Source organism: Pseudozyma hubeiensis (genome assembly GCF_000403515.1).
Source record: "Pseudozyma hubeiensis SY62 DNA, scaffold: PHS19, whole genome shotgun sequence".
In the NCBI taxonomy this organism is placed as follows: Eukaryota; Fungi; Basidiomycota; class Ustilaginomycetes; order Ustilaginales; family Ustilaginaceae; genus Pseudozyma; species Pseudozyma hubeiensis.
The window spans coordinates 312618-338669 of NW_012133801.1; the positions used below are offsets into that span (position 1 = coordinate 312618).

General features: G+C 58.1%; 8 protein-coding genes across 8 annotated transcripts; 5 read left to right on the forward strand and 3 right to left on the reverse strand.

Moving 5' to 3' along the window:
- Positions 1–57: 57 nt before the first annotated feature.
- PHSY_001708 (hypothetical protein) lies at positions 58–303 on the reverse strand (the record flags this gene model as incomplete). The annotated part of the gene is made up of 1 exon (XM_012332336.1): positions 58–303. The coding sequence occupies one exon, from the start codon at positions 301–303 to the stop codon at positions 58–60; it is 246 nt and encodes an 81-aa protein (XP_012187726.1).
- Positions 304–555: 252 nt separating this feature from the next.
- Positions 556–3669, forward strand: PHSY_001709 (transcription factor; the record flags this gene model as incomplete). Its single annotated transcript, XM_012332337.1, has 1 exon — positions 556–3669. One exon carries the CDS (start codon positions 556–558, stop codon positions 3667–3669), a length of 3114 nt encoding a protein of 1037 aa, XP_012187727.1.
- A 784-nt stretch (positions 3670–4453) lies between these two features.
- On the forward strand, positions 4454–7921 carry PHSY_001710 (hypothetical protein; the record flags this gene model as incomplete). Its single annotated transcript, XM_012332338.1, has 1 exon — positions 4454–7921. One exon carries the CDS (start codon positions 4454–4456, stop codon positions 7919–7921), a length of 3468 nt encoding a protein of 1155 aa, XP_012187728.1.
- Positions 7922–8604: 683 nt separating this feature from the next.
- On the forward strand, positions 8605–10155 carry PHSY_001711 (methyltransferase; the record flags this gene model as incomplete). Its single annotated transcript, XM_012332339.1, has 3 exons — positions 8605–8837; positions 9201–9276; positions 9379–10155. 3 exons carry the CDS (start codon positions 8605–8607, stop codon positions 10153–10155), a joined length of 1086 nt encoding a protein of 361 aa, XP_012187729.1.
- A 2395-nt stretch (positions 10156–12550) lies between these two features.
- On the forward strand, positions 12551–15850 carry PHSY_001712 (hypothetical protein; the record flags this gene model as incomplete). Its single annotated transcript, XM_012332340.1, has 1 exon — positions 12551–15850. The coding sequence occupies one exon, from the start codon at positions 12551–12553 to the stop codon at positions 15848–15850; it is 3300 nt and encodes a 1099-aa protein (XP_012187730.1).
- A 467-nt stretch (positions 15851–16317) lies between these two features.
- On the forward strand, positions 16318–19635 carry PHSY_001713 (hypothetical protein; the record flags this gene model as incomplete). Its single annotated transcript, XM_012332341.1, has 2 exons — positions 16318–16962; positions 17257–19635. 2 exons carry the CDS (start codon positions 16318–16320, stop codon positions 19633–19635), a joined length of 3024 nt encoding a protein of 1007 aa, XP_012187731.1.
- Positions 19636–19788: 153 nt separating this feature from the next.
- PHSY_001714 (chromatin remodelling complex ATPase chain) lies at positions 19789–23058 on the reverse strand (the record flags this gene model as incomplete). The annotated part of the gene is made up of 1 exon (XM_012332342.1): positions 19789–23058. One exon carries the CDS (start codon positions 23056–23058, stop codon positions 19789–19791), a length of 3270 nt encoding a protein of 1089 aa, XP_012187732.1.
- A 1010-nt stretch (positions 23059–24068) lies between these two features.
- PHSY_001715 (hypothetical protein) lies at positions 24069–25886 on the reverse strand (the record flags this gene model as incomplete). The annotated part of the gene is made up of 1 exon (XM_012332343.1): positions 24069–25886. One exon carries the CDS (start codon positions 25884–25886, stop codon positions 24069–24071), a length of 1818 nt encoding a protein of 605 aa, XP_012187733.1.
- Between the last annotated feature and the right edge of the window lie 166 nt (positions 25887–26052).

A 26052-nucleotide genomic window follows, 5' to 3' on the forward strand; every position in this document is an offset into this window, starting at 1 on the left:
TTCGGCCATTACGGAACTTGATCCGATCCCAACTCTGCCATGCTGTACCCTCCCGTCTCATATCGAAATTGTTCGCTTGTCTGTCGTCAGATTCATCCATCGTCCATCATCCGTCCGGTCCACCATCCATCCTCCATCCATCCTTCTTGTCGCCGAACCGCTCCGATCACCCTTGTCGAATGCGTTTCCGATTTTGTTAGCGCCTGATTTGCTGTCCTCAACCCTGTGCCATTCATTTCGAGGCTTCTGGTCTTTTTCTTCTTCTACGTAGCTCTCCGCATCGTCGACGGACCAGGTCGACATCCACTCTCACCGTCTGATACCGACCCTATCTTTCGACCAGATCTCTCCTCGCGACGCCTCGATAGGACTGCAGGTGCATTGCCGGCGCCCATCGCGTCTGGTCTGTACGTCAAAGCGAGGCGCACCCCCTTCATTTGCACGACCAACGCACCGCCAACACCAACACGCATCTTCGTCGATCGCCCCGCTTTGATCACATCCGAAAGAGCCGCTTCCTCTGTCTCGCTTCTCTGCTCGTAGCAGCTATCCATCATGTCGACCCATGACCACACTTCGCCGTACGCCAACGGCAATGGCAACGGCAACCAGCTCGATTTCCAGCAGTCGAGCAGTTCGGGTCCGCTGCGCACAAATGATACCAAGGCTGACGACAGAGACAAAAAGGGTCCCATCGCCGCACCTGTCAAGAGCGCATGCACCTTTTGCCGATCTCGCAAGTCGCGCTGCGACGGCAACAAGCCGTGTTCCGCCTGTGTAGGCCGCGGCCGCCCAGATGAATGCCTCTACACCGTTTCGCGTCGAGGCGGCAAGCCCAAGCCCAAGATCGACCCCACCCAGGATTTGCAGAGCCATCTCAACAAGCTCTTTGCCATGACCGACATGCCCTACGCTTTCCGTCGCCCTGGTGGTCTTGCCGGACCTTCTTCTGCGGACCGCACTGTGCCGCCCGCCCTGCAGCCACAGACCCTGCCGCCATCACAGCATCAGCAAAACGTGCAACCCCACTCGAGTGTCTTCAACATTCCTGACCAGTATCCATCCTTTGATCCCTCGGTGCTCCAGCAATCATCCTCCACGTCCAACCATTTGCACATGCAGCACCAGCAAGCTTTGCCGCCAGCGCAGCAGTCCGCAGCTGCTTTCTCGCTCAACGATCCCATGCACGATCCTTTCGCGTCCATGCCTGGCTTCCAAGCTGGCGGCTTCCTGCCTTACCAGCTTCCCGACGCCGCCCATCAGCCGCATCAATTGCTTATGCAGCCCCAGCTTACGCAGCCAAATGAACAAGATCAACAACATCAACATCAACAACAGCAGCAGCAGCAGTTCCGTCCGCTTCCGCAAGGCTCACAGCAGCAACAAGCTCAGCTCAACAGCTTCAGCAACACAACCTTGCAGCACACGCCACTTCAGCAGGCCGCTCCCGTCAGTTCCGCTGCGCACTTGAGCAATGCCACGTCTCCGCCGGGACAAGTTCATGCAGACGCAGCGCGCACCTCGTCGGCGGTCTCGCCGGTGTCCAACCAGAGCCCTGGTGTATGGGGTCGCGTCGAGGATGCAATGGCTGCCTACCATGCCAGCTCTGTGGCTGCGACGAGCTCATCGAGCCAATCGAGTTCTTCCCGTCACGCCTCCATCGACAACGTCTCCGATGCCGCCAAGGTGAACCAGTTCTCTTTCAAAACTTTGAACGCCGCTGCCGCCGAAGCCGGCAGCGTCAAGACGCTTCTCACCGACTACTATCGCTACCTCTACCGCTTCATCCCCATCTTGCCGCCTCCCAAGCACGTTGACGTTCTCATCACATTCTTCAAGCCTGATTCAGCTTTCATCTACGCGCTCCAGTGCGTCTTGCCCCTGTTGCGCGACGAGATCCAGCCCATCGGCGCCATGCATAAGCTTTCGGGTCAGGGCATCAATTTTGGTTCCGAAGAAAAGAAGGCAGCGCTGCGCGAGCGAACGCTCAACTTCGAGCGCAAAGCCAGCGACGGCCTCGATCGGCTGCTCGAGCAGGCAGACAACGACGAAACGGGTGAAAAGATGCTCGAGGCCATCCAGACGCTGTGCGTGCTCGTCGTCTACGAGTACGGAAGCGGACGAGCCATCAAAGCACGCCTCAAGGCCGACCAGGCGCTCGGTCTCGCCATGGGTCAAGGTCTGCACAAGCTGAGTCACAAGACCTCTCCGAACGAGACCAAGTCGGCGCGCAGCAGCTTTGCTTACGTGTCCAACGCCGGTCACCCGCTCACGTCGATGGGCGTCGACGCCAACGACGTCTTCGAGATGCGCAAGCGTTGCTGGTGGTCGGTCTGGAGTCTGGTTCTGTGGGCCGCCTACAATACAGGCCGCATTCCCACCATCCGTGCTGACGATCCACGCGTCAAGAGTGAGATGCCCACGGCATCGGCCCCCGATGTATGGACATCCAACATCAGCTCGTTGCAGGCGCTCCTCCTCGTTCAGGACCGTGTCCTGGCGCTTGCCCAGCACGGCCAGTCGTCCGACGGCACTCTGCGCTACGAGCCACCACAAAGCAACGAAGTACTGGCATCGCCTGCTTCCTCGGCCAGCTCGCCCTTTGGTTTCGGTCGACTCGGCGCTTCCAGATCCGGCTCGGTGAGCAGCGACGACGTGCCTGCCAACTTCTCGACCCTCCCCACAAGGGCCACACGACAGGAGATCCTCGACAGCATGCTCGAGATCGATACGTTCCTGCAAGACCAGATCCGTATCCACGAAAGCACCGAGGCGCCCGATTCACCTTTGCCTTCGGAGGTGCCGACGACGGGCAACCTGGCGCACGTCGAAAAGGAGCTCGAGGATTCGCTCCGCATGGCCGCCGCGGTGCAGCTGTACACGTCGTCGCTCACGCTGCACATCGGACAGGCTTTCCAGGGTGCCTCGCTGTTTGAACGCAAGCTGTGCTTCCTCAATTCGATCAAGGACACCAAGGACGGTGCGAACTCGGCTGTTTGCCGCGAACCCATGCCCGTCCTCGCACACGACGGCTCGCTCGACCTGTCTGCGTACGCAAATGGAGGAGACGGCGGCAATGCCGTGGTCGGTGTCACGTCCACAGATGGCGGCGCCCAACCGATCTCTTTGACGCAGCAGGACCTGTACGCTCGCGGACCCTTCTTGCCAAGGCTCTCGTTGCAGCGATGCGTCCACGCCAGCCGGCAGCTGCTCGACATTGCCAAGCGCCGCCATGGCCAGTCGGTGAATCCAAATCCGTTCAACTGCTGCAGCTTCGTGCTGATCAGCTTTGTGCTGCTCATGCAGGCTTTGGCTGTGCACGGAGGCTTTGCGGGTGAGAGTGGTGCGGATGATTTGAACGACCAGGCGGTCGATCAGCAACAGCAGCAGTCCATGTCGATGGATACCCACGGTCACGGAGAGTACGCCAACGACAGTTTGCAACGAGTGCTCGAGCATACCGGCGACGACGATGCTATGAACGGCGACTTTGAGCCGTCAGTCGATCCTGTCAAGCAGGCCCAGCTGCGAGACATTTGGGGTCGTGTGCGCGAGGCGCGTGACACGCTCATGGATCTGGGCAAGCACTGGGAGGCGGTGGTGCCCATGGCGGACGAAGTCAATCTTTGTCTCGAGACGTCGCAGCTGCTTCTCAGCAATGCCTACTGATGAAGACGACGCGGCAATGGTGTCGTCGAGCACTATCGACTCGTCCTCCTTACAAAGGACTTGTGGTAGCCGCATCTATCCTCCTCTCTTTTTTTGGATGTCTTCAGCTCTCTTTTTCTCTCTCCACTCTCTCCCGGTGTAATCACGTTCGTCGTCCATCATCCATCTGTCATCTTATGGCTCTTCGAAAGCTGTCGACTGTGTTCCGATCTGCAAGCGCGCCAACGGGGCGGAATGTCACTTTGCACTTGTGGGACTTCAGCACCCGACGCCGTGTATGGGTCCTTGCTTGCTGAGAGGCTCGGAGCGGGCGAGGTTCAATGTATAATTCGCACGAGAGAATTCAAAGGTCCGACGCGTGTCACGTGACGAGTGTTGTTCTCTGCCTTCTGGAGCGGACGGAAAGAGAAATTGGGCTCTGTTCTCTACGCGCGCGCGCTGTCTGTCCACGCTCCACTCGCGAACTGAAAATGACTTTCTTGTGACTGTGATGGTGTCCAGCATCTCAGAGCATTCGTCGTCATCGCTGGAGCCGCCACCATCATCGATCGGCAACGTCTGACCCCGAAACGAACCATCGCATGGCCGGTATCAACTGCGAGCAATGATGGCTTAAGAACTCTTTGCGAAACACCACCACGAACAACCTAAAAAGCCCTGCTCGCATCATCCTCTTGCGATATCGCGCAAATAAACGCTCGGCGGAAGCATTGTAGGATCCCGACACCAGCATATGCCACATCTTCACAGAGCCTACAAACCTTTGAAGCGAAGCTGAGAGAGCATGGCTGACCGTTTTGCGGCTCTCGCCGGCTACGATGCCGGCTCCAACTACGACTCGACCGTGGAGCAAAGCCTGGCAGCCGCCGCTAGGGAAGACCTGCCAGGTCTCGAAACGGTCGCTAGCATCAACATCGACCTACCACCATCCAAACCGCTCAACAGCACCTTTGGAAAATCCAGAAAGCCAAGTGCAGCCACCGAACGCGCCCGACGCATCACTTCGGGTCCTTTGGATCTTGGTGCAGCGCGTTCTCGTACTCCACCCCCACCACAACAGCACCAGCAGCACGACACGTCCAGTACGTCCTCCAACAAGGAGAATGCGCGCCACAATGAGCCTCCTTCTACGCAACGCAAACAGGAGCAGCGAAGGCACTACGGTGTACGCATCGCCGACGACGACACTTTCGAAGAGCTCGAGGACAGCTTGCAAAAAGCGCACCAGCAGGACGAATTGCAGCGCATGCAACAAGACCTTTCTCAGGCCGGCGACTCTCTGCTAGCCGCTTCGCCGGCCAACGACTCGGGTCAATGGGGCGCGCGCGCAATGCGTCGACGTTCCGCAGCGGGAGTCTCGATGAAGTCGGCGCAGGAAAAGATCAACAGTCTCACGCAGGAGCGCGACGAACTCAAGATCGTCGTCGATCTTTTGCGCGAAAAGGTGTCATTGGACGACAGGCTCGCCGAGCTCATCGTGCTCAAGAAGGAGAAGCTCTCATATACCAACAAGATGATCGCACAGCAAGCCATGCTCAAGCAGCAGGATCGTGCGATCAAAGTCTTGCAGAAGGAGCAGCAGCAGTGGAAGGGCAGCAGTCCAGCCGAGTACGAAAAGCACATCGCAGAGCTACAAGCCAAGCTGCTGGCCGCCAACAATAAGGTCGAGGAAGAGAGACGCGACAAGGTGCGTCTCGAGGACGAGCTAGACTTCATCAAGCGCAGAGGACCACCGCCTGGTGATGCGAGTCGCGGCGACGAGACCTCAGCAACATCGCTCGGCGATTCGACACGGTTGCGGCAGCGCATCGATGCGCTTCGCGACGAGCACGAAGACGAAAAGTACGAGCTCCGCAGGGAACGCGACGAGGTGCAGGAGCAGCTCGAGATCGCCCGCGACGAGATCGACCGTCTACGTTCCGAGCAGCGACGCGCCTATTCGCCAGGGGACTCGTCCCATCACCGACGCAACATCGACGATCTGGAACAGCAGCTCACGGCTCACAAGACGGAAAATGCAAAGATGCTCGAACGCCATGCTCAGCTGGTCAGCGACATCGAGCAGCACAAGGAAGAGCTGTACGAGCTGCGCTCGTCGGAAGAAGCGCTTCAGCGAGAGCTCGATGTAGCCAATCAGAGACTCGAGCATGCCAACATCACCCAGGAAGACGACGCGGTGCGCTTCAGCGAAGCCGAGCGTCTGGCTGCGGACCGGTACCAGGACCAGATCGATAAGCTGCGCGACGAGTTGGCATCGGCACAACTCCAGATCGACGGCAAGGAAGCTGAGCTGGAGAAACTCGACGCCGAATTGCAGGACCTCACCGCCAAAGTGGCCGATCTCGAGTACGAGCTTCGTCAAGCTGAAAACTTGCTTGAAGAGCAAAAGGTGCAGCTCGAAGGCGTCGAAGCCGAAGCGGACGAGTTGGATCGTCAAGTGCAAGCCTTCAAGCAGGAAGCCGACGAGCTGCGCGTCGAAGCCGATGAGCTGCACAAGGAGCTCGAGGCCAAAGACGCCGATCTGGCAGAGACCAACAAGGAGATGCAGGAGATGTCGAATCGCATGTTTGGTCTCGAAGAAGAGCTTGAGGCGCGCGCCGACGAGATCAAGCAGCTCGACGAGGAGATCGTCAAGGTCGAAGAGGCGCTCCAACAGGCCAACGAGAAGCACGAACGTCACACCACTGTGCTCAAAGAGAAGCTCGCCACGACGACGCAGGATCTGGGTGCAGCACAGGTCCAGCTGGAATCGACGCTGGGCGAGCTCGAAGCGATGCGCGACGAAGCGGACACGTACGCACGTGAGGTGGAGCAGCTCACAGCTGATCGTGCACGATTGGAGGAGCTCAATGCCAAGCTCGATGCAAAAGTGTCGGACGTAGTGGAGGATCTCAAAGCGGAAGAGAGGGCGCTCGACGACGCGCACGCCGAATGGGAGCGGAAGCTCGAAGAGGCCGAGGAGCGACTGTCTCGCGTCGTTCGTGACAAGGATCAAAGCATCGTTGCGTTGGAAAAGGAACTCAACCAGATGGAGGACGATCTCGCAACGCGCAAGTCCGACGTGCAGACGCTTCAGGATGCTCTGCGGGCGAAGGAGAACGAGTCGTTCCGGATGGGTCAAAGTTCGGCCAACGACAAGTACAGCTTGGAGCTGGAGATCGATCGCCTCAAACGCGATCTATCGCGCTGCGAAGACGATCTCGCTCGAGCGCGAAAGGAGCTCGATCGCAAAGACGACACCTTGCGTCACAAGGAGGATGCCTTGGCACAGCTGCATTCCGAGTTGCGCGAGGCGCAGGCCAAGTTGGCGAGCGAGGCGCAATCTCACCTCGGACTCTCGGAGAGGTTGGAAGCGCAGCAGAGCACCATCAAGGCGGAACGGAAGGAGCTCGAAGCAGCGCGAGCCAAAGTCGAGGAGCTGGAGTACGAACTCAACGACGGTGAACGAGCGACGCTGCGCACCGAACAGGCGACACGAGATGCTCTCAACCAACGCAACACGCTGCTGCTCACCATCTACCAACAGATGGGCAAGCTCACCGCGTCCTCGGATGGAACACCGCGAAAGCGCGAGGTTGAGCTGAAACCTTTCACCAACTTTGACGTCTTCCACTCGAGCCTTGTGGCGCGACTTCGCAAAGTATTCGATTCGCAGCTTGGAGTTGATCAGAAGGCGAAGGAGTTGGAGGCCAAGTTGACGGAGAAGTACACGGCGTTGAAGCGGCAACAAGATTCGCGGTTCCGACAGATCGATCGGTTTGAAACTTCGATCAAACAGGCTACCGATAAACAAGCGCAGTGGAGACAGAGGCTGGTGTCGAAGCAGGCCGAATTGGATTCCGTCAAAGCGACCAACGCCGAACTCCTCTCGCAGATTTCTTCGCTCAAAACGAGAACGACACTTTCGAATCCTGGCGACAACAACAAGCTGACGACGTTGACGACACGCGCCAATACGGCGGAGAGGAGGCTAGCTACAGCGATGGCACAGGCGAGTCAAGCTGAGGAAAGGTTGGCCGAAGCCAAGGTCAAGTACGGTGAGGGAGAAGGCAAATGGGCTGCGCGGATCAAGGAGCTGGAGCTGAGGTGTAAGGCGGCAGAGGAGAGGGTGAAGAGGGAGAGGCAGGGGGCGAAGGAGAGGGTGGCAGAGTTGGAGGAGATCAGGAGGAAGCTGGAGAAGGATCTGGAAGCGGCGTTGAGGAGGAAGGGGGTTGTGGGAGAGTTGCAGGCGAATGTTAGGAATATTCAGTAGAGAAGCTTCCCACACTTGCCCACACTTGCAGACGATGTGACTTGAGAAGAAGGTATATGTATTTGTACGAGGATCATATTTTACTCGAGTTTGACTTGTGTGTGATGGTGAGTGCGGCCGTCAAAGTGAAGTTCTTGTCAAAGGGGAAGGTTTGTGCGGATTGGTAAAGACATGCTTGTTGTGTCGTACGAAGTGACGTGCAAGAGAGAAGAGCACCGGGGGGGATGCTGATACGCACGATACAAAAAAGCCCGCAGCGAGCGACTCAACAGCGAGCGACAGGGAGTTAGATGTTCAAGTGTCAAGAAAAACGAGACCCTTGCCACACACAAGAGTCACGTTTTGAATCTGCATGTGCGACTGCATGTGGGATTGATTTTGTTTGTTTTGATCGTCCACTTTCAGACACACTGGCCCCTGCATGTGCTTGTCCCGCCGTACTTGTGAACAGGATGCATTCGGATCTAGAGAGAGGGAGGGGATGGAACCAAGGGGCAGAGGCATGTAAGGGAGATCCAAGGGGTGTGTGTGTCTATGCAAGGAGGCGATGGTGTTCGAGACATGCCTAGTGTAACGCAGAAAGGCACGTGCGAGAGACTAAAATGCTCGCCTTTACGAGTGAGAGAGCGAGCGTGTGCAGCGATATTCATGTATCTACACAAGTCCGCAGATAGGAAGAGGCAATGCACGATGGCTGCACCTTTGCGTCTTTTGGTCCAACTTGCCGAAAGCTTTCCTTCCGAGTCCATTGGACCTTAGCGTCGCTCCCTTATCCTCTCACGGATAGGACATCGCAGGCTGCGTCGGTGCTTGCGATGGTTTGCGTTGCGATTCGAAAATCCGACCATCAGATGATGAAGATTTCGTTCCCGCTGGTCCCCAAATTTTTCACCATTCCTCATACTGGGATTGACAGGTAGGCAAGAGGTAAGACGACTCGATCTGCTGCTCGGCGAACCGCAAAGATCGTAGTAGGGGACGCCAGGATCGAGCGAGTGAGGGAAGCGTTGGATGCGAATCCTCGGGTCGGACATGAACCACGAGGACGGGCATTCAGGTAGATACGACAACTAACCCGCACGGCCCTGAAGACGATCTGTGCGAAAGGTACAAGCGAAGACAAAGCGGGCAGAGGAGGCCTTGATAGCGAGCGAGAGAAAACTCACACGAGACACAGGAGCTCGCCGAAAGAAAGTTCCCATGCCAGCAAGTTCTCCGAGCCGCATCCGCGCGCGTCGCGTAAAGTAAACCCTTTCTTGCCCAAACCTTGTTCCACTAGATTCTCACACACCACGCAGGCGCTGGCCGAGTTGAGAACCAAAATTTCCCAAACCCCCCGACGCGTGACGCGTAAAGTAGGCTAGATAAATGTGGCGGCGACGCGGCCGCGACCATGCACGTCTCTGCACAAACCTGCATGTCTCACCTCCGACCTGCATTCTTCTCGTTTTTCCAAGCCCCCCACGGCTGCACGTTGGACTTGTTTTCTACATTTCGCCCTTTCCAAAACTTCTGTGAGCGAGGGTCGCTTCCGCTTGATTGCGTCGGCGTCCGGATCGTTCGAGCTGTGTCGGAAAGCAGGCATGACAATGCTGCAGCTGATGCACATCGCGATCTGTGTCGTGGTCGAGGACGGGAATGCTATCTCATACTCGACCCAACTTCGCCGTCGTCCTCGTCGACTTGTTCTGCGACACTGTATCTCTGCGTATCTCTTCCGATGTGCGATCCGTGATCAGCACAGCATGAATTGCGCAAAGAGCCCTCAACTGAACATGGACCTGTGTGCGAGCGAAGAGCAACGAGAAGCCGTCGGAAAAAGGGTGGCTCGGATCAGCTTGCTCGTGTTGCAACCGATACCTTTCTTTCGATGCGGGGGAAACAAAAGCGTCACACGCTTCGTTCGAACTCTGTCTGGCTCGATTTGGCAATTTCCCGTCCTTTGTGGGAATGCCAATCTGCACATACCACACGACGGTGGAATTTTCCGCTTGGAAATTCACTCTTTTCGGAGCTCAACTTTCTGGCCTACACTGTATGCAAAGATAGGTTTCTCCGCGCCTGAAATCGTTCATTCTGCAGTTCCCTGGTTGAGAAGTTACAGACTCGCAGCTGCCCTCCTCTTCTGTTCGCCGTCGCCGAGGAGAATGGCTTGCCTTGATTGCCATGCGAAGAAGGTTGTCACGCAAGATAGAGAGAGGCACAGTGTCGTTTGCCGCTTTCTCGGTATTTGAAGAATGTTTGACGGCGCTTGGACCGCTTACGGAGGATGGCCCAGGATCTCGCGGATCCGCTAAGCGCTGGCCTCGGCGGCGTTCAGAGCTAGGATTCCTTCGCTTTCAGAGCTTTTTGCCCTCGCCAAAACTCCCATCTCGTTTTCTCGCGATCGCGCTGCACGGGTGGGCCCAGCTCACATGATGCATTCAGCTCTGCGAAGAGACGTCGATGGCTGAATCAATCGATGATGAGAAAGATGATGGTGGCTTGCTCTGGCTGCTGACCAGATATTGCAGGCAGAGAGAAGTTGCGATCCGGCGAGATGCGAGAGCAACGGCAATCAGCTCTATCGAACCGAGGCCGGAGGGGAAGTTTTGAGCCGGATAGGGTCACGCCGAAGATCCCAGGACGAACGAAACGGTTGGAAGGAGCGGCGTGGCGTTTGATCCCCGGTCCACTGTGGTTCCTTTTCAGCCTCATTGTGCTCCGTGCCAGGACACCTCGCTTGGTTCTCGGTTCCCTAAACGCTCGCTCTCGCCTTCGCTTTCGCCTTTTGCGCCGCTTGCCCCGTTGGTCTGCCGCTGTTCGATCGCGCTATCCCGCTCTCCTGCTCCTGCTCCTGCTCCTGAAGCCTGGCCCTGCCTCTGCTTTTGTCCGGCCATCCGTCACTCCGCTGCGTTCGATGATGTGTCGTGCATTCATGTCACTTTCTGTCCCCTTTTGAAGCTCGTGCTCCTGCTCGTGATCCCGCCTGTGCTTGCGTGCCTGCGTCGCATTGGTGGTAGGAGATGCAATCACCGCCGCTCCTCGTGCTCCTCGTCGCTTGCCAAGGCGAGACTGCCTTGTCTAGGAATGGGAGTCTGGCCTTTTAGACTATGATTCGCATGGCTGCATTCGCCCTGTCATGCCCTTTGTATGGGGTCTCGTACCGCTATCCAAGTTTGAGCATCTACGCAGCTCTTGCTTTTGGCTTCTTCCCGCTCAATCAGCAGTGCAGCGCAGTGTGAGTGAGCTGCATAGCTGCATCTCGCTATCGCACCGGCCTTCCTGACTATCGCTTTCCATTTCCAGAACCATCCCATCCTCGTCACCATCACCACCACCTCTACCTCGATCAAACCACTGTCGTCATCATCATCGTCGTTTCGTCACACCAAGGCTCCTCTCTTTCTTCCTTTTACGGCTTGTCCAGATCTTTCTTGCTGCCACCGTCTACGGGCATTCATTCAGCGTCGGCGCATTCTTCCACAGGTTGGCACCGCCTCACATTCACTTGCGCCCCTCTTCACCTCCTGCAAATATCTGCATAGCCTAGCGTCGTCTGCCGCACCAACATCATCACATCATCGTCATCATCAGCGACACGCACATTGCTGTTCTCAAAATCGGCTATCTTTCGACGCAACCCATACGCACGCCAACGCACACATCACGCATTTGCAGGTCAATTCGAAATCGCTTTGCACCGCACCGCATCGCAGCGCCGAACTCTCGCTGCTGCACACAGTGACACATTTTCGCTGCCAATCAACCTTGGCTCGCGACTGCCGATCTGCAACCGCAATTATAATCCCCCTGGCAAATCACGTCTCTGGCTCCCCTTTGTAGTCCAATCCCAATTCGGAGCTGCCGGCTCGATCCCTTTCATATTGTCACGCTGCATCGCTTCGGTGGTCCTTTCTGCTCCTTTGTCTCTCTATTGTCACGGCTCCCCTCGTCTGCTCTCCTCCTCCCTCAAGCTTCTACCTCGGCAGGCTCTTCCCGACTGCCAAAAAGTTCGCAGAGACAGAAGTGGAACGACGGCCAAGGGCAATCTGTAGCTAAGGTTCGACGGTTCTTCTCCTCAAGCAAGGCTTCTGACGCTGGTCGATTGGTCGCCCTCTTGTTCCCATCCCCTGATCCCCCTTCGAGGCTGCATCGCTGCATCATCAAGACTCCATTTTGGCTCTCGTTCCAAAGTAAGTTGTTGTGCCTCCCTCCTTCTCTCCTGGTCCTCTCGGCTGCGGAAAAAGTCTTCTTGCGCCGAGCGGCGGGGGGCGCCGACGCTAGTCCGACGCCAGATCCCATTCGCTTCATGATGGCAGTCAACCCACCGCACATGTCTTCACCGTCGACAATGACAAATTTTGCTCTCGCCACCACTCCTTTCATATCTGGACCCTGCCGCTAACATCTATCTTCCATCCTTCCTTTCCATCTCTACCTTCCTGCATACTCCATCTCCAACTCGCTCGTGGTGCTCATCATCATCATCATCGTCACCTCTTCGCTGCTTCTGTCCCGATCACGCCGCTCAACTTTGCACCGTCTTGATATCGACCTGTGGCCCACACTCATCTCGATGCGTTCATCGTCATGCCTCGGCCACACCTCTACCTCGACCCTCCCTCGCCGTCGCCATCGTCGATGCCAATGTCATCGTTCACAGCCCAACGCAAAATGACGAGCGCACTCTCGCCCTCCATGGTCAACATCCAGGCTCCCTTTGCAGATGCCGGTCATCTCAAACCAACCAAGCCCCTTTCGCAATCTCGCACGTCTTCTCCATCGCCTCAGAAGAAGCAGCGACACGTGTCGTCGCCCAAGAAATCTTCTACCCTTTCCAAGGCACGAGGCTCCTTCAAGCGCACCTCTAGCACAGCCAGCATCATGGACGCTGTCATGAACTCGAGAGCTGCCACCGACCACGACGCCGTTCCTGTTTATGGCCTTGGAACGTCTGTTTCCAGCAAAGACCTCCCCGACTTTGGCCGTTCATCCCCCTTCGCGTCCTCATCTCAGACTACGCTCGCCGATCTCGAGAGCGACGAGGTCGCCAAAGTGCTCTCTACGCCTCGTCGCGGAAAGCGTGTGGGCAATGTCCACATGGGATGGGAATCGCCCCTCGGCGACCGTACTCCCACGGCTGCTTCCGTCGCAGTGGCTTCCGTCCCTCACACGCTGCCCAAGGTCCAGGCTCGCTCGTCTCGCCCTTCGACCAGCTCTGCACCCGACGCTTCACCAAGCAAGCGCAAAGCATCCACCGCCTTTGCATCCGAGCTGCGCACTTCGCAGCGTAGCCTCGTCGATACCGCTGGCTGGGCTTCCGCCGCCATGATCAGCTCCGTGCCCCTCTCGGAAGATCGCAGCAAGAGTTCCCCTGGTTTCTCGCCGCGTTTCGTCTCAGAGCCCGTGTTGACTGGACTCGTTCCGGCAGATGCGCGCGATCCATTCTCGGCGTTCATCAACGATGACTCGCCCATCATCGACCAGACCGCCAGACTTGTGCCCATCGAGGTGCAAGGTCTCGGCCGCGTTGCAGTCCACCGCGATCTTGCGCAGCAGATCTCGGATCACCCTCCTACGTCCACTCATTTTGCGTCGAGACGATTCTCGGCCTCGTCCGATCGCGATGCTGCACTGCTTCGCGGATCCGACTCGGAAGACTCGGCAGCACGAAGCGAAAATGGCTCGTCTACCGACCCCACCTCGGCGGGTACACCTTGTCCATCGGGTGTATCGCCCAGCTTCTCACTGTCTTCGCAGTTCCCCGCTTCGGAGCCCGTTTCGCCTGTCAAGAAGATGACAACCTCGTCCAACCGAGACTCGGACGACATTGGCGTTGAAGCTCAAAAGGCTTTGATGGCTCTCATGCGAATGGAGCCTGTCGACGCCGTCAAGCAGCACGATGACAAGCACTACCGTCCCCGACTCGGCGGAAGCAGTGCCAGCGGCAGCAGCCCTATCTCAAGCACCAAGCTGCCCACGCTCGACTGGCCCGACTGCCCCGACGGACCCTGGTCCGTTGCTGGTCGCCACATTGACGAGCTCAAGCAGAAACGCCGCCAGGGCATCCAGCGCTGGCTCGAAGCCGAGTCGAGCGACGAGGCCGAGACCGAACTCAAGGAGCCTTCCGGCGAAGCAGCATTCCGTCACCACCCTATGGTCGCCAAAGCGTTGCTCGACCGTGCGCGCAGGCAGCAACGCGCCCAGCTTTCGGCCGCCGCCGCCGTCGACGCTGCAGCCAGCACGCCCACCCCTGCCAAGCGAGGCAGAAAGCCAAAACAACTTGTGCGCGTCGCAGAGACGCCGACGAAGCGTCGCGGTCGCAAGCCAAAGACGTCGTCTGCGTCTGTCGCCAGCTCGACGCGCAAATCGGTCGCGACAGGCGCCTCGTTGGCGCGCTCCAACACTAGCGCCATCTTTGGCTGCAAGTGCGGCATCGACGACGACTCGATCATCATGGTCCAGTGCGACGGATGCAGGCATTGGCTTCACCTGCCCTGTGTCGGCGTCAACACGGTCAATGACCTGGACGACGAATGGTTCTGCGACGACTGCTGCGAGGCCGCGCTCACGGAACACTTGTCGCCCGCCTCTTCCATGCCCACCTCGATCTCGTCGTACGCGCATCTCAGCACACCCGAGGCGCTCGAGGCTGTGCTGTCGGGTCAAGAGCCCGTCTTCACGTTGCCGAGCGGCACGCCCATTCACCGCCACGGTGTTGCGGTCTCTTCTTCGATCGCACTGGCTCCGAGCCCGCCTCTGTTGTCCGTTGGCGACCGCGGTGGACGAAGCACCGTCAAGCGCCAGGGCCAGGGACGTTCGCGTGCCGAGCGTGTAGGCTGGAGGATGAACGAGCCCGGATCGCCCTTGGCTCGCAAGAGTACCACCGCTTCGTCTGGCGTTCGACCAGCCGTGCCCGATACTCCTTCCAGATCGAGCGAAGCCACCGTCGACTTTACGGACGCCAGCACCACGCCCAGCCTTCTCGCCGGCTTCTCGCGTGCTGACTGGGAGCCCACGCGCGCTCATCAGAGGTCGGAACGCCAGACCACCCCCCCGCGCATGGTCGGTGTCAGCACGCCCAGCCGTCACGCTTCCGGACGCAAGCCAAGTCACTCGGGCCCACTCTCGTTGGGTCTCGGGGACGACGAGGGCGTGCACGCAGATCTCTTTTCGACGCCGTCGCGGCTCGCATCTGGAAGCGCGTGGGCCTACCGCGCGGGTGCTCAGCCCCTGGGCAGTCAGACACCCTCGCGATCAGGCGGTCGCCACCAGCGTGTCGACTCGTTCAGCGGTGGCCTGCTCTCCACTCCTGGTCGCGACTTCCTTTCAGGCGCTTTCGGCACCGAGCCTTCCACCAGCATGCCCAGCCTGGTGTACAGCAGCGGCTACGGTGACACCTTCGAGGACCACCTCGGCAGCGAAGCGTTCTACAGCGGCAGCAACAGTCGAGCCTGGCAGATGCAATCGCCCACCTCGAGCACGCGCGCAGTCCGCGCGCGCCAACCGTCCGGACTCGGCACGCCCTGGTCGAGCTCGCTGCTCAGGACGCCCGAGTTGCAGCCTCGTCAGCCCACCACGTCCTCGATGCGCGCCGGAGGCAGATTCGACGCGAGCGACGATTTCCCGCCCTCGTCCTCGCCCTTCCCTCGCACGCCGACGTTCGACATGAGCAGCCCTCGCTTCATGAACCACCACCACCACCACCACCATCCCACTTCGCACGCATATGGCGGACACGAACGTCAACCCAGCCATCTCGGATTGGGTCTGCCGTCAACGACAGGCTCGTCTGCTCGCCTCCACAAGGCCATCTCGAACAGCAGGGACAACCGCTCGTTGAGCATCTCGAGTGCTAGCGCGGGCAAGCACCGTCAGGTCTCGACGGATGTGCCGATGGGGTTGGGGATCGGGTTGGATCTGGACGATGTGTTGGATTGGTCTTGAGTGGGAAGGCGCAGCGGGACTTCAAAACGTTTGTCATTCCTTTGCAATATGTGTTAGTAGTAGCAGCAGTGCGTTTGTTAATTTTGAAGCAATCATGTGGTTTTCATTGGCATGCTTTCTGATGTTGAAGCGTTGTGGCTCGTATGAGATGGGTGTGTTGGGAAGACTGTTCGAACGGGTGAGAGTTGGTGGTGTGAGAAAATCGCGGGATTCGGAGGGAAGCTCTTCTTGCCGCACGAGGTGGTGGAGGTGAAAGTGGGGTTCTTTGTGGACACTTTCTTCCTTGATACATTGGCAGAGTTGCTACATTCTTTCGATCTCTACAAAGCTTGTTCGGCATTCGACCTGATAGCGTGCTGGCTCGAGCTCTCAACGCCGACGATGGACGACAATTCGAAAAGCACAAATTCGATATAGCAGCCAGGGGATTCTTTGCATTTCGTTTACGAGGGAAAGGTGTCGGCAAGATGATCGACGAGGAGGGACGTCGAATGCGACGAGAGTTTGAAGCGATTCTGGAGGGGTCGAGACGGTTCGAGACGGTGGAAGAGGTGTTGACGGCGTTCGTTGCACCGTTCGTTGCACTTTTCGGTTCGGGAATCCTTCCACCAACACTTATGCGCTATGCGAGCGCTGCTGCATCGTCTTCAAGTGATGCGGCAGCTTTGACTTCCACTTCAACCTCGGCGGGACAAGTGAACGTACTCCTGATCGAATCGGCTCAAACCGCACTCCTCTCTCGCATCGTCGTCGACTTTCCCAGCCTTCCTGAGGACCTGCTCGACCTCTGCTTCTTCCTCCCCCAGGTAGAGCTAAAGACGCAAGGTCTCGTACAACAGTGCACGTTACGGTCAATCACACGCATCCTCTCTTCTACCGACCGACTGCATCCGGTAACGCTGGAGCAGGTAGAGAGGGTCTGCAGTTCGGCGCTGAAGAAGCTCTCGCTCAATGCGCTTATTGTGGTTGCGGAGGAGGAACGGAACGCGGCGAGAGGCGATGTGATGTGGAAGGAGACGTTAAGGTTGATCACGGGGGTGACGGATCGACTGGCGAACGCGGGGAGGGGGCAGACGGGGTTGCGGTGGAGGGTGTGGGTGGAAGAGGTGCTGGTGAGGGGGGTGGTGGAGTGGTTGGGCGGGAAAGGGGGAGGGGCAAGGAGGGTGAGGGATGTGTTGGTGAGGCTGGATAGGTTGGGGTATGTAGGGAGGGCGGTTGACGCGGAGGGCAGGGGGTTTTGGAGGGCGTTTCTGGAGCATTCTTTGGTGCACCCAAGGGCGGCGGCGAGATGGAGTGTAATCAGGCGCAGGCTGGGGAGGGTATTGAGGAACAAACTCGACTCGGCGCTGATAGACACGTTGGAGCACTTGGTCAAGGATGGCGGTGTGGAGCTGGTATCTGTCCAGGAGAGGGGAAAGGTCGGAATGGAGGGTAAAGCGTTCTTGGGCGAAGCGTCGACGGAGAAGATCGCTGCGATCACGACGATCCTCTCCACCCTTCTCAGCAGCGCCTCTAGCGACGGTCAAGGATCCGACTCCGATTCACACTCTGACACACACGACGACATGGCCTCCCAGACTATCTCGACCTTCGAAACCATCGCACTGCGCTCCCCAACCCAACATTCACCGCTGCTCGCCCGCGCCTGGACACACCACCTTTCCACCTCTTCCTCGAAAACAACGCTGCTCAGCTGTCTCGAAACGACCCTCTCCATGTGGGCCGACCCCATTCGCATCAAACGATCCCTCCTGCAGCACGAGACTTTTCTGGCGACGCTCATCGTGTGTCTCCTCTCCAGCGTCTCCGGCTCGCAGAGCGAGGATGAGGGCGCGGATAGACTTTTCGCCATCGCTCGATCTCCTACGGTGTTGAACGGTGTATCTGCGCATCTCGAGCACTCGGACGCGACGATACGAAGGCTCGGGATGCTGGTAGCGGAGCTGTTGAGTGGGCAGACGGTGTCAGAGGCAGGTGGGAAGGTGTTGGATTTCGGGAGGGGCTTGTGGGATGGGAGGGGAGAGGGGAGGGAGGAGGCGAGAGTGTTGAGGTGTTTATGTGATGGGTGGAGGATGTTCGATGCGAAAGTAGAGGGGAGGAGGAGGGGATTTGAGGAGGCGGTGAGGGCGTTGGGTGTGAGAGTGGAGGTCAAGGCAGAGAAAGAGAAGGAGGTGAAGGGTGAGGTGGTGAAGGCGAGAAAGTCGAAAGCGACCACGCGAAGGTTGCCTGTGAAGGTAGATCCGCCTTCTCGTGAAAGCAAAGGTGACAGCAGGAAGCCTTCAAGGCCATTGATCACCATGCTCGACAGTGACGACGACGGTGGTGACGATCCGCAAGACGTGCAGCCAACGCGGTCGAGCACGGCCACGCCTCGCTTGCAGATGTTCTCCGACCCCCAAACCACCTCTCGACATCGAACCCACTCGACATCCTCGGCTTCCTCCTCCGAAAGCTCCTCCGAAGACTCGGACAGCGACGCCGTCCCTGATACGCAGGATCCCAACTCGATCCACCGCATCGCCGCCTCTCTCAGCGGGTTATCCACCGACGAAGCCTCCAACATCCTTGCCTCCTCTCCTCTCACCTCCTCCACCTCTCGTCCCTCCAAACGCTCCTCCGACCCATCCGACTTCACCGCCGATCCCGAATCGCACGCACCGCAATTCACCACCAAAACGCCTCCTCCCATCTACATCTCCCAACTCTCCCCGCTCCTCCGCTCCTCCACGCGCGCTTCCATCCGCCTCGCCCTGCACCACGCCTCGGCGCTCATCCGGCGTAAATCGCAGACGTCGGTGTTCGGAGCGGAGGTCGCGGAGAACGCGGTAGATCTGACGCTCAGCTTGCTCGCTCTGCACGACAATTTCGGCATCAAGGGATTTGAAGCGATGAGGAGGGGTGGGTTGATCGAGTTGGTGGTGGCGGAACCGAGGGCGGTGGTGGGCGTGTTGACGGAGCAGTGTTTCAGTGCGCAGTGGAGCGATGTGCAGAGGGGGGCGATGTGGTGTGCGGTTGGAGAGGGGGCGATGAGGTTGGCGGGAGCAGGAGGACAGGAGAGTGGAGTGGTGGGCAAGGTGGATAGGGTTGTTTCGGAGGTTGTGGAGAAGGCGAGAGAAGTTGGAGAGGAGGGGGTGGCGCAGATAAGGCGGGAGAAGAGTTTGACCGTCAATACGAGCCGTAGTAGGTTGGTCGAGGTGTACGATGCGTCCAGCGGAGCGAAGGCGAGCCAAGGACGAGGGGCAGGTGAATGGATGCGGATAGCAGGACCAGTATTCCTCTTCCCTCTGCTCAACCGTCTGCTCGCCTACCAATCCCACCACGCCTCCCTCTCAACCCAAGCATACCGCGGCGCAGGAACAACTTCCCTCTTCCAACCGTCCACCTTCGCCCTCCTCCTCGACACCCTCACCCTCCTCCTCTCCCTCTCCCCACCCACCACCCTCACCCAAGCCTCACCCCTCCTCCTCGAGCTCCTCCCAGCATCGATCGACCCATCGATCTCCGTCCAAACAGCTTCCCTCCTCTCGCTACTGGCCGTCTTGCTCGATCGAATCCTCGATGCAGGAGAGACGCGCATCTTGACGCAGGATCGACAGAGCGTGGATCGGCTGAGGACGATGTTGGAGTTTACGCAGGGCGTGTTTACGAGTTTGCAGGGAGAGGGGAAGATGGGTGGGCTGCAGGGGAGGGTGGTGGCGAGGGCGGCGACGGTGTTGCTGTTGATGGATAGGGTGGAGCGGTGCAGGGAGGACGAGGTGAGGAGGTTGATCGGGTTCGTACCGTGAGCAACACGAGGTGGACCGGAAACGCCTTTCGATCAAAAGCCTTTGTCGTCTCACATCACATCTCGCATGACACACAAACAAGCAATGAAACCTGAAGATCATCCAATTGCACAACGAAAAACGAAAAGAAACCACAGCTCCATGTGCATCCACTCACTTCTTCTTCTTCTTGCTCGCTCCACCGGTCGCCATCGGCGTACCACCTCTACTGCTCCCGGCCTGACTGCCCTCGCCGACGCCGACGCCGCTCTTCCTCTTCTTGGCTCCACCTCCCGCACTCGGCCCTTCCTCCTCGCCCATCTCCTTGAGCACCAACAGCAGCAGTGTGTTGCACCTCCTACCCAGCTCCTGCGGAGTTCGGCTCTTGATGAACCAGTCGAATCGGAATCCTGGCCAGCCCATGACGTCCTTCTTGATCTTGTCGTATGTTTCGCTCGCCTCTCCCAACCCGTACTCTGCCAACTTGACCAGGAGGAATCGATCTTCCTCCTCGGAGTACGATTTGCCCTTGTTCTGCCCGTACACGACCTTCATCTGCAGCAGAGGACTACGGTACGCCGAAACCTTTTTCCGCAACACCGACTCCTGGTGCTGCTGCTTGATGAGCTTCGATTCGCCCTCTTCAATCCTCGCAATGAGCTTCGACGAGTCAGCGAGTTCATCGATTCGATCCCAAAACACGCGCGAGTACTCGCGAACTTCTTTCTCGGTTTTGCTGAGGTCCGGCATGTCGGCAGCGATGAGAGCGAACGCTTTGCGTCCGTACCTCTCGCAACCGCGGACAAAGATCTGGAACTCTCGCCTGTTCCAGTTTCCGAACCCTTCCTGTGCAAGGCTCTCCTTCTCCTCGACTTCCTCCTCGGTGAGACCTTCGGCTGTATCGATGAATTCTTGCTCCTCCTTCCTCTCCTGCTCAGCCTCTTCTGCCGTCTGACCATCACCTGCCTCCTTGGCAGGAACGCGATATCCGATGGATCGCTGATAGGCGGCCGTCTCCCTCTCCTGCAGCTCGACCAACCTAGCCGGATAGAACTGGAAGTCGTTAATGTTGATCTGCTTGGGAGCACGCGGGGCTTTCGGCTGCGTAGGTTTGGGACCCACCCGCATGGCGTCTCGGTAGTAGTTGTCGATGGAGTAGTTGGCTTTGCGTTCGCGCTTGCTGGGCTCGATCCAGAGCTGTCCGATGGGCTTGCGTTCCGAAAAGTCGTTTCCTTCCCAGTTGTATACGGTGTCCGACTTGAAGTTGTTCAGGTCGTCCAGGTTGAGCCCTTGGTATTTGGCTTGGATCGCCTGCGTCCTCTCTTCGCCGCGCGAGATGATCTCGTCAATATCCTCGTTGATCGACATGTCCTCTTTGGAAGAGATGATCTTCTCGGCGCCGTGCTGGATCATGTCGACTAAATCGTCCTTGGATTGAGCCGCTTTGGCCGCTTGCTGCGCTCGTCCCTGTTGGATGACGAGTTGGTCGAGACGAAGCTTCTGCGCGGCTCGGTCGAGGATTCGCTCTTCGATGGCGTGCTCCGTGACGAAACGGAAGACGTAGACCTGCTTGGTTTGACCGATTCGGTGAGCTCGGTCCATGGCCTGCAGATCAGCCTGCGGGTTCCAGTCCGAATCGAAGAGCACGACGATGTCCGCTGTGGTGAGGTTGATGCCCAACCCGCCGGCTCGGGTGGTGAGCAAAAACACAAACTTTTCGGATCCAGGCTTGTTGTACTCGTCGATGGCAGCGATACGGTCTTCGTGCGCCGTACCACCGTCGATTCGGCAGTACTGGTACTCGCGGAACAGACAATAGTCCTCGAGGATGTCGAGCACACGGCTCATCTGACTGAAGATGAGCACGCGCGACCCTTTCTCCTTCATCTTGTGCAGCAATCTGTCGAGGATGACCATCTTGCCCGAATTGTCGACCAGGTGCTCATCCGTGGTGAAAGGCGGACCGGGCTCGGCGCCATCGAAGAGGTACGGGTGGTTGCAGCACTTGCGCAGTTGCATCACGATGTTGAGCAGACGAGTCTTGCCTTCCTTCTTGCCGACACCTCCATTGACGGCGTCAATGTCCTTTTCGAGGATGCTCTTGTACCACTTGCGCTGCATCTCGGTCAAGCCGACGAAGATGTTAATCTCCTTCTTGGGGAGTAGCGACTTTTCGACGTCGGCCTTGACACGACGCAGCAGGAAGGGTCGAAGCACCTTGTGCAGCTGTTGGACGACTTGATCCTGGTTCTCGTCGCCCTTGTCCTTGAACCAAGACTCGAAGTCCTCCGAGTTGCTAAAGACGTCGGGAAGGAGGAAGTTGAGCAACGACCACAACTCCATCAGGTTATTCTGCAGCGGTGTACCCGTGATCAGGAGGCGCGAACGCGAATTGAAGGCACGCACGATCTGGGACAGCATCGAGTCGACGTTCTTGATCCTGTGCGCCTCGTCGATGACAATGTACTCCCACGAGAGCTTCTTGAGCGCGCTTTTTTCGCGCAGACACATCTCGTAGGTGGTGATGAGCACGTCAAAGTCTTGCGGCAGAAGGTGGTCCTGGATGACCTTTTCACGTTCTTCGCGCGAACCTTTGAGTGTGACAACGTTGAAGCCGGGCACCCAACGGTGGAATTCGCGGTACCAGTTGTCAAGCGTCGACTTGGGCACGACGACGAGGTGGAATCCAGGCGTGTTGCGGAAGTCGCGGAGATAGCCGAGGAAGGAGATGGTCTGGAGCGTCTTGCCAAGACCCATCTCGTCGGCGAGGATACCGTTGATACCGTTGTGGTAGAGCGAAATCATCCAGTTGAGACCCTGCACCTGATAGTCTCGCATCTTGCCACCTTTGACGTACGCGGGGGATTCGTCGAAAACGAACGTCTCCTCTTCGTCCTCGTCGCCTTCCTTGAGGAGCTCCTCGTCCTCCTCCTTTTCTGTCTTTCTGCGACGGTTGTCTCCGCCCTTTTTGGACTTCTTCGAGTTGGTCTGCTGCGACTGTTCGAGCAGCTGACGGAAGTCCTCGTCGCGCTCCTTTTTGAGGTCGATAAAGTGCTGGAAGAGTTCTGTCTGACCGAGGAGGTACGAGAAACGCTTCATGCTGTCTGCGAGCTTGGATTTGTTCATCTCTTCGCGCGTGCTGGCGAGCGTTTCATTCTGAGCAGCCTTGACCGCCTTCTCCTGCTTGCGTGCCGCGGCGCGTTCCGTCTTTTCGCGCTCCTTCTCGAGCTGTCGAGGCGTCTTGGAGGGGGAAGCCATGGAGACGTCACCATCGTCGTCGAGCTCGTCGGCATCTTCGTCGTCGGAGTCGGCAGGTCGCTTGTTGGGTGGTGTCTGTGCTCTCGAGACGGAAGCCGAAGCTGTTGGAGCACGGCTTAGGTCGCCTGATCCGGGAATGTAGTCGGAGAGCTTGTCCTGGTCCTCCCAGTTCTTGGCATCGCGCATCGCTGGAGGCAAGGCGGAGGGCTTGAGGTGGCCGTTGGCACCGTTGGGAACGTCAGACATGACGGGCAGAACGACGGTTTGTAGAGTGCTTTCGGACGGTGCGAGCAGGAGATGACCACTGAGGTCCAGGTCACGCTATCGATTCCCTTCGAGGTGATGGTCAGCGAGTGTGCGCGTCCAAAGGATTCTGCTCGGTGCAGAAAGTGTTGATTCTTCTGAACGACGGTCTTTGTGGTGCGTGCGTAAGGAATGAGTGAGCGGGAGGTGGCAGCCGAGGTCAACTGGTGATGAGTGCAAAGATTGACAGTGAGCGACGGCGGTGACAATGAAAAAGAAACGCCGAGCGCGAACGTATGACGGCTCTGACCAAGGCACAGATGAAAGGAGGGTTGCGGTGAAAGGATGGTGGGATGAAAGAAGGTGACGGATAATGCGAGAGAAGAGGAGGATGATGGTGGAGAGGGAAAAGCGGTGATTGCGAATCAAGCTGATTTCAGCTCAGCACTTGGCTGTCACGCGATAGCAAAGGAACGCGCGCTCGAGGAGGAGAGCGAGCTTCCCACGTCGGAATGAGCTTCTCGAGGAGCTTCCGGCACGCTGACTGGACTGACAGGAGAGCAGGCCCAATTCACACGGTCCGTCAATGCTTTGCAACTCCAAAACGTCACATAAGGCAACGCACAAATTCTTTCCGGCCGGCTGCTTTCGAAACCGCGAACGCGTCTCTCACTGCGAAGACTTCCATTACTGCCGACTCTCTACGCGTTGAGCATCTCTGGTCAAAGCTTTCCAACTAAATTTGCTTTGTGCCGCACGAGACACCAGCTTCGGTGTCGCCAGCGTCTCTCTCGACACCGTGTGGTCCTATGTTGCCCTCTCCGACCTGCAACAGCGGGTACCTGAAATGACACAAGCTGAGCGCAGACACACAAGGCAAAGGAGAACGAAGCATGTCTATTAGTAAGTTTTGGAATGTATCTTGATCAAGTGAGGTGGGCCGCAGAGCCGATCTACTTCGACGAGCCTTCAGAAAGCTCGCGGTACTCGACCAGTCGGAGCAAGTTTCGCTGCAACATCGCAATCGTCGTCTTGCCGATCGCTGGCAGGTACATCGAGGCTCGCGTCCTCACGTCCGGCTTGAAGTTCTTCTCGCTGGAAAAGTTGACGCACACGGCTCCTGGCTTGATCCACTCGGTCTCGACCTTGTAGTTGGCCGAGGGCACACCGGCAATCACCACGTCCGAGGCGCGAATGCACTCTTCGGCCGTCATGCTGGTGGTGCGCACGACGTGGTGTGGGCGGAGCTGCGAAGCCGTGTTCTGAGTACGTGCCTTCTTGACCATCTCGGATCGTGCTCGGCCCTGAGGTGCAGACGATGATTCGGCGGCGCGCTTGTTGAACTCTTGGATCGAGTCAATGTCGACCGAGTACACCTTGGCACCGTCGTTGGAGAGCAATGCTGCGAGAGGGCGCCCGACCACCTCGGATCGGTTGATCACGGTGATCGTCTTGCCGTACAGGCGATCGCCGTAGGGAAGCTCGCGGTCATACACGCCGATCGCCTCGAGACATTTGACCATGGCCAGCGGTGTGCAAGGCAGGATCGACTTGGCCATACCGGGGGGCACCTGCTCGCCATCGAGCGCTTCACGGCTGGCGCGCTCCTCGGGAAGCTCGCGCGTGGTACCGGGCGCGTTGCCGAGCTTGGCAGGCGAGATCCATCGCACGTTATGGTACATGTTCCAACAGTAGCTAAAGTGGAGACCCTCGACGTCCTTTCGCGGGTCGACGATCTGCTGAAGGTACGTGTCCTGACGACCAAAGAAGATGGGGTAGTACACCATGATACCGTGCACCTTCTCGTCGGCGTTGGCCGCGATGATGAGGTCCTCGACGTCGGCCTCGAGATCAAAGTCGGGCGCCGAGCCTTTGTGATCCTCCTCCTTGACCTCCACCGAATCGTCCCACGTCTTCCAGATTTCAAACTCGATGCCGACTGCCTCGCACGCCTTGCGTGTCCACTCGGCGTAGGCTACGCTCGGCGGACTGGGAGTAGCGAGGATGCCGACAAGCTTGGGCCTCGACTTGCCCTGGTCGATGCGCGCCTGGATGGCCTCCTTGATGGCATCTTGGTATGGTTCGGCAATGCCGGATGCCTTGACCAGTTTTCCCGGGTTCTCGGCGCTGGGAAGCGAGCCGGACTGGGCAGGTTGTTGAACGACGGGCTCAGACATGCTGCTGGCTACGCCACGAAGTACGTCGTTAGGCTGTACGGGCGATGCGAAGTTGCCTTGTCGGTCGAATTCGTGGGCGAGATCAGAGGCCGAAAGAAGATAGCTCGGCTCAAAGTCGCAGATAGTGGCACGATGAAACGTGTCGAGAAGAGAGTTGAATTGAGCCTTGCGTTCGGAACGGACGTAGACGGGTTCGCGAAGAGCACCTTTGCCGCGAAGGCGAGGAGTCAAAGGGAGAGCTGAAGACGAAGCGAGAGGTGATGCAAAGGCCTCGGCAGTCGACGCCGACGAGAGCGAGGCAGGGCGGGCTAGCTTGTCAAGAAGCGAATTGAGGTGGGGGAGATCGAGTCCACTGGTGTCCGACTTGGCGTGGGACTGGACGGAAGAGTGGAAGGGTGCAGCGGATGCGAGACCGGGTGTCGCTTGGCGTGAAGAAGCGGACGAAGTAGCTACGGAGGAAACGAGGCTTGGAGTGCTTGCACGGACTGATGCGATCGAAGGTATAGTCGTAGACGCGGACCAAAATGACTTGTCAGTTGTCAGAGTTCGCGAACAAGAACAGGCGGACAGCATTCTGGAGGGAGAGGAGGCCATGACAGGAGTTAACAAGTCAGCGGCGGTGGTTGGAAAGTGTGAGGTGAGGTAGTTGGCAGGCACGAGTCGAGCGATGCGAGGATCGAGCATATACGTCGACAATGCGGCTTTCGATGGGTGACCAGATGCTGGAGGTGGCGCGCTGACGATCAAGCGATGATGTCAG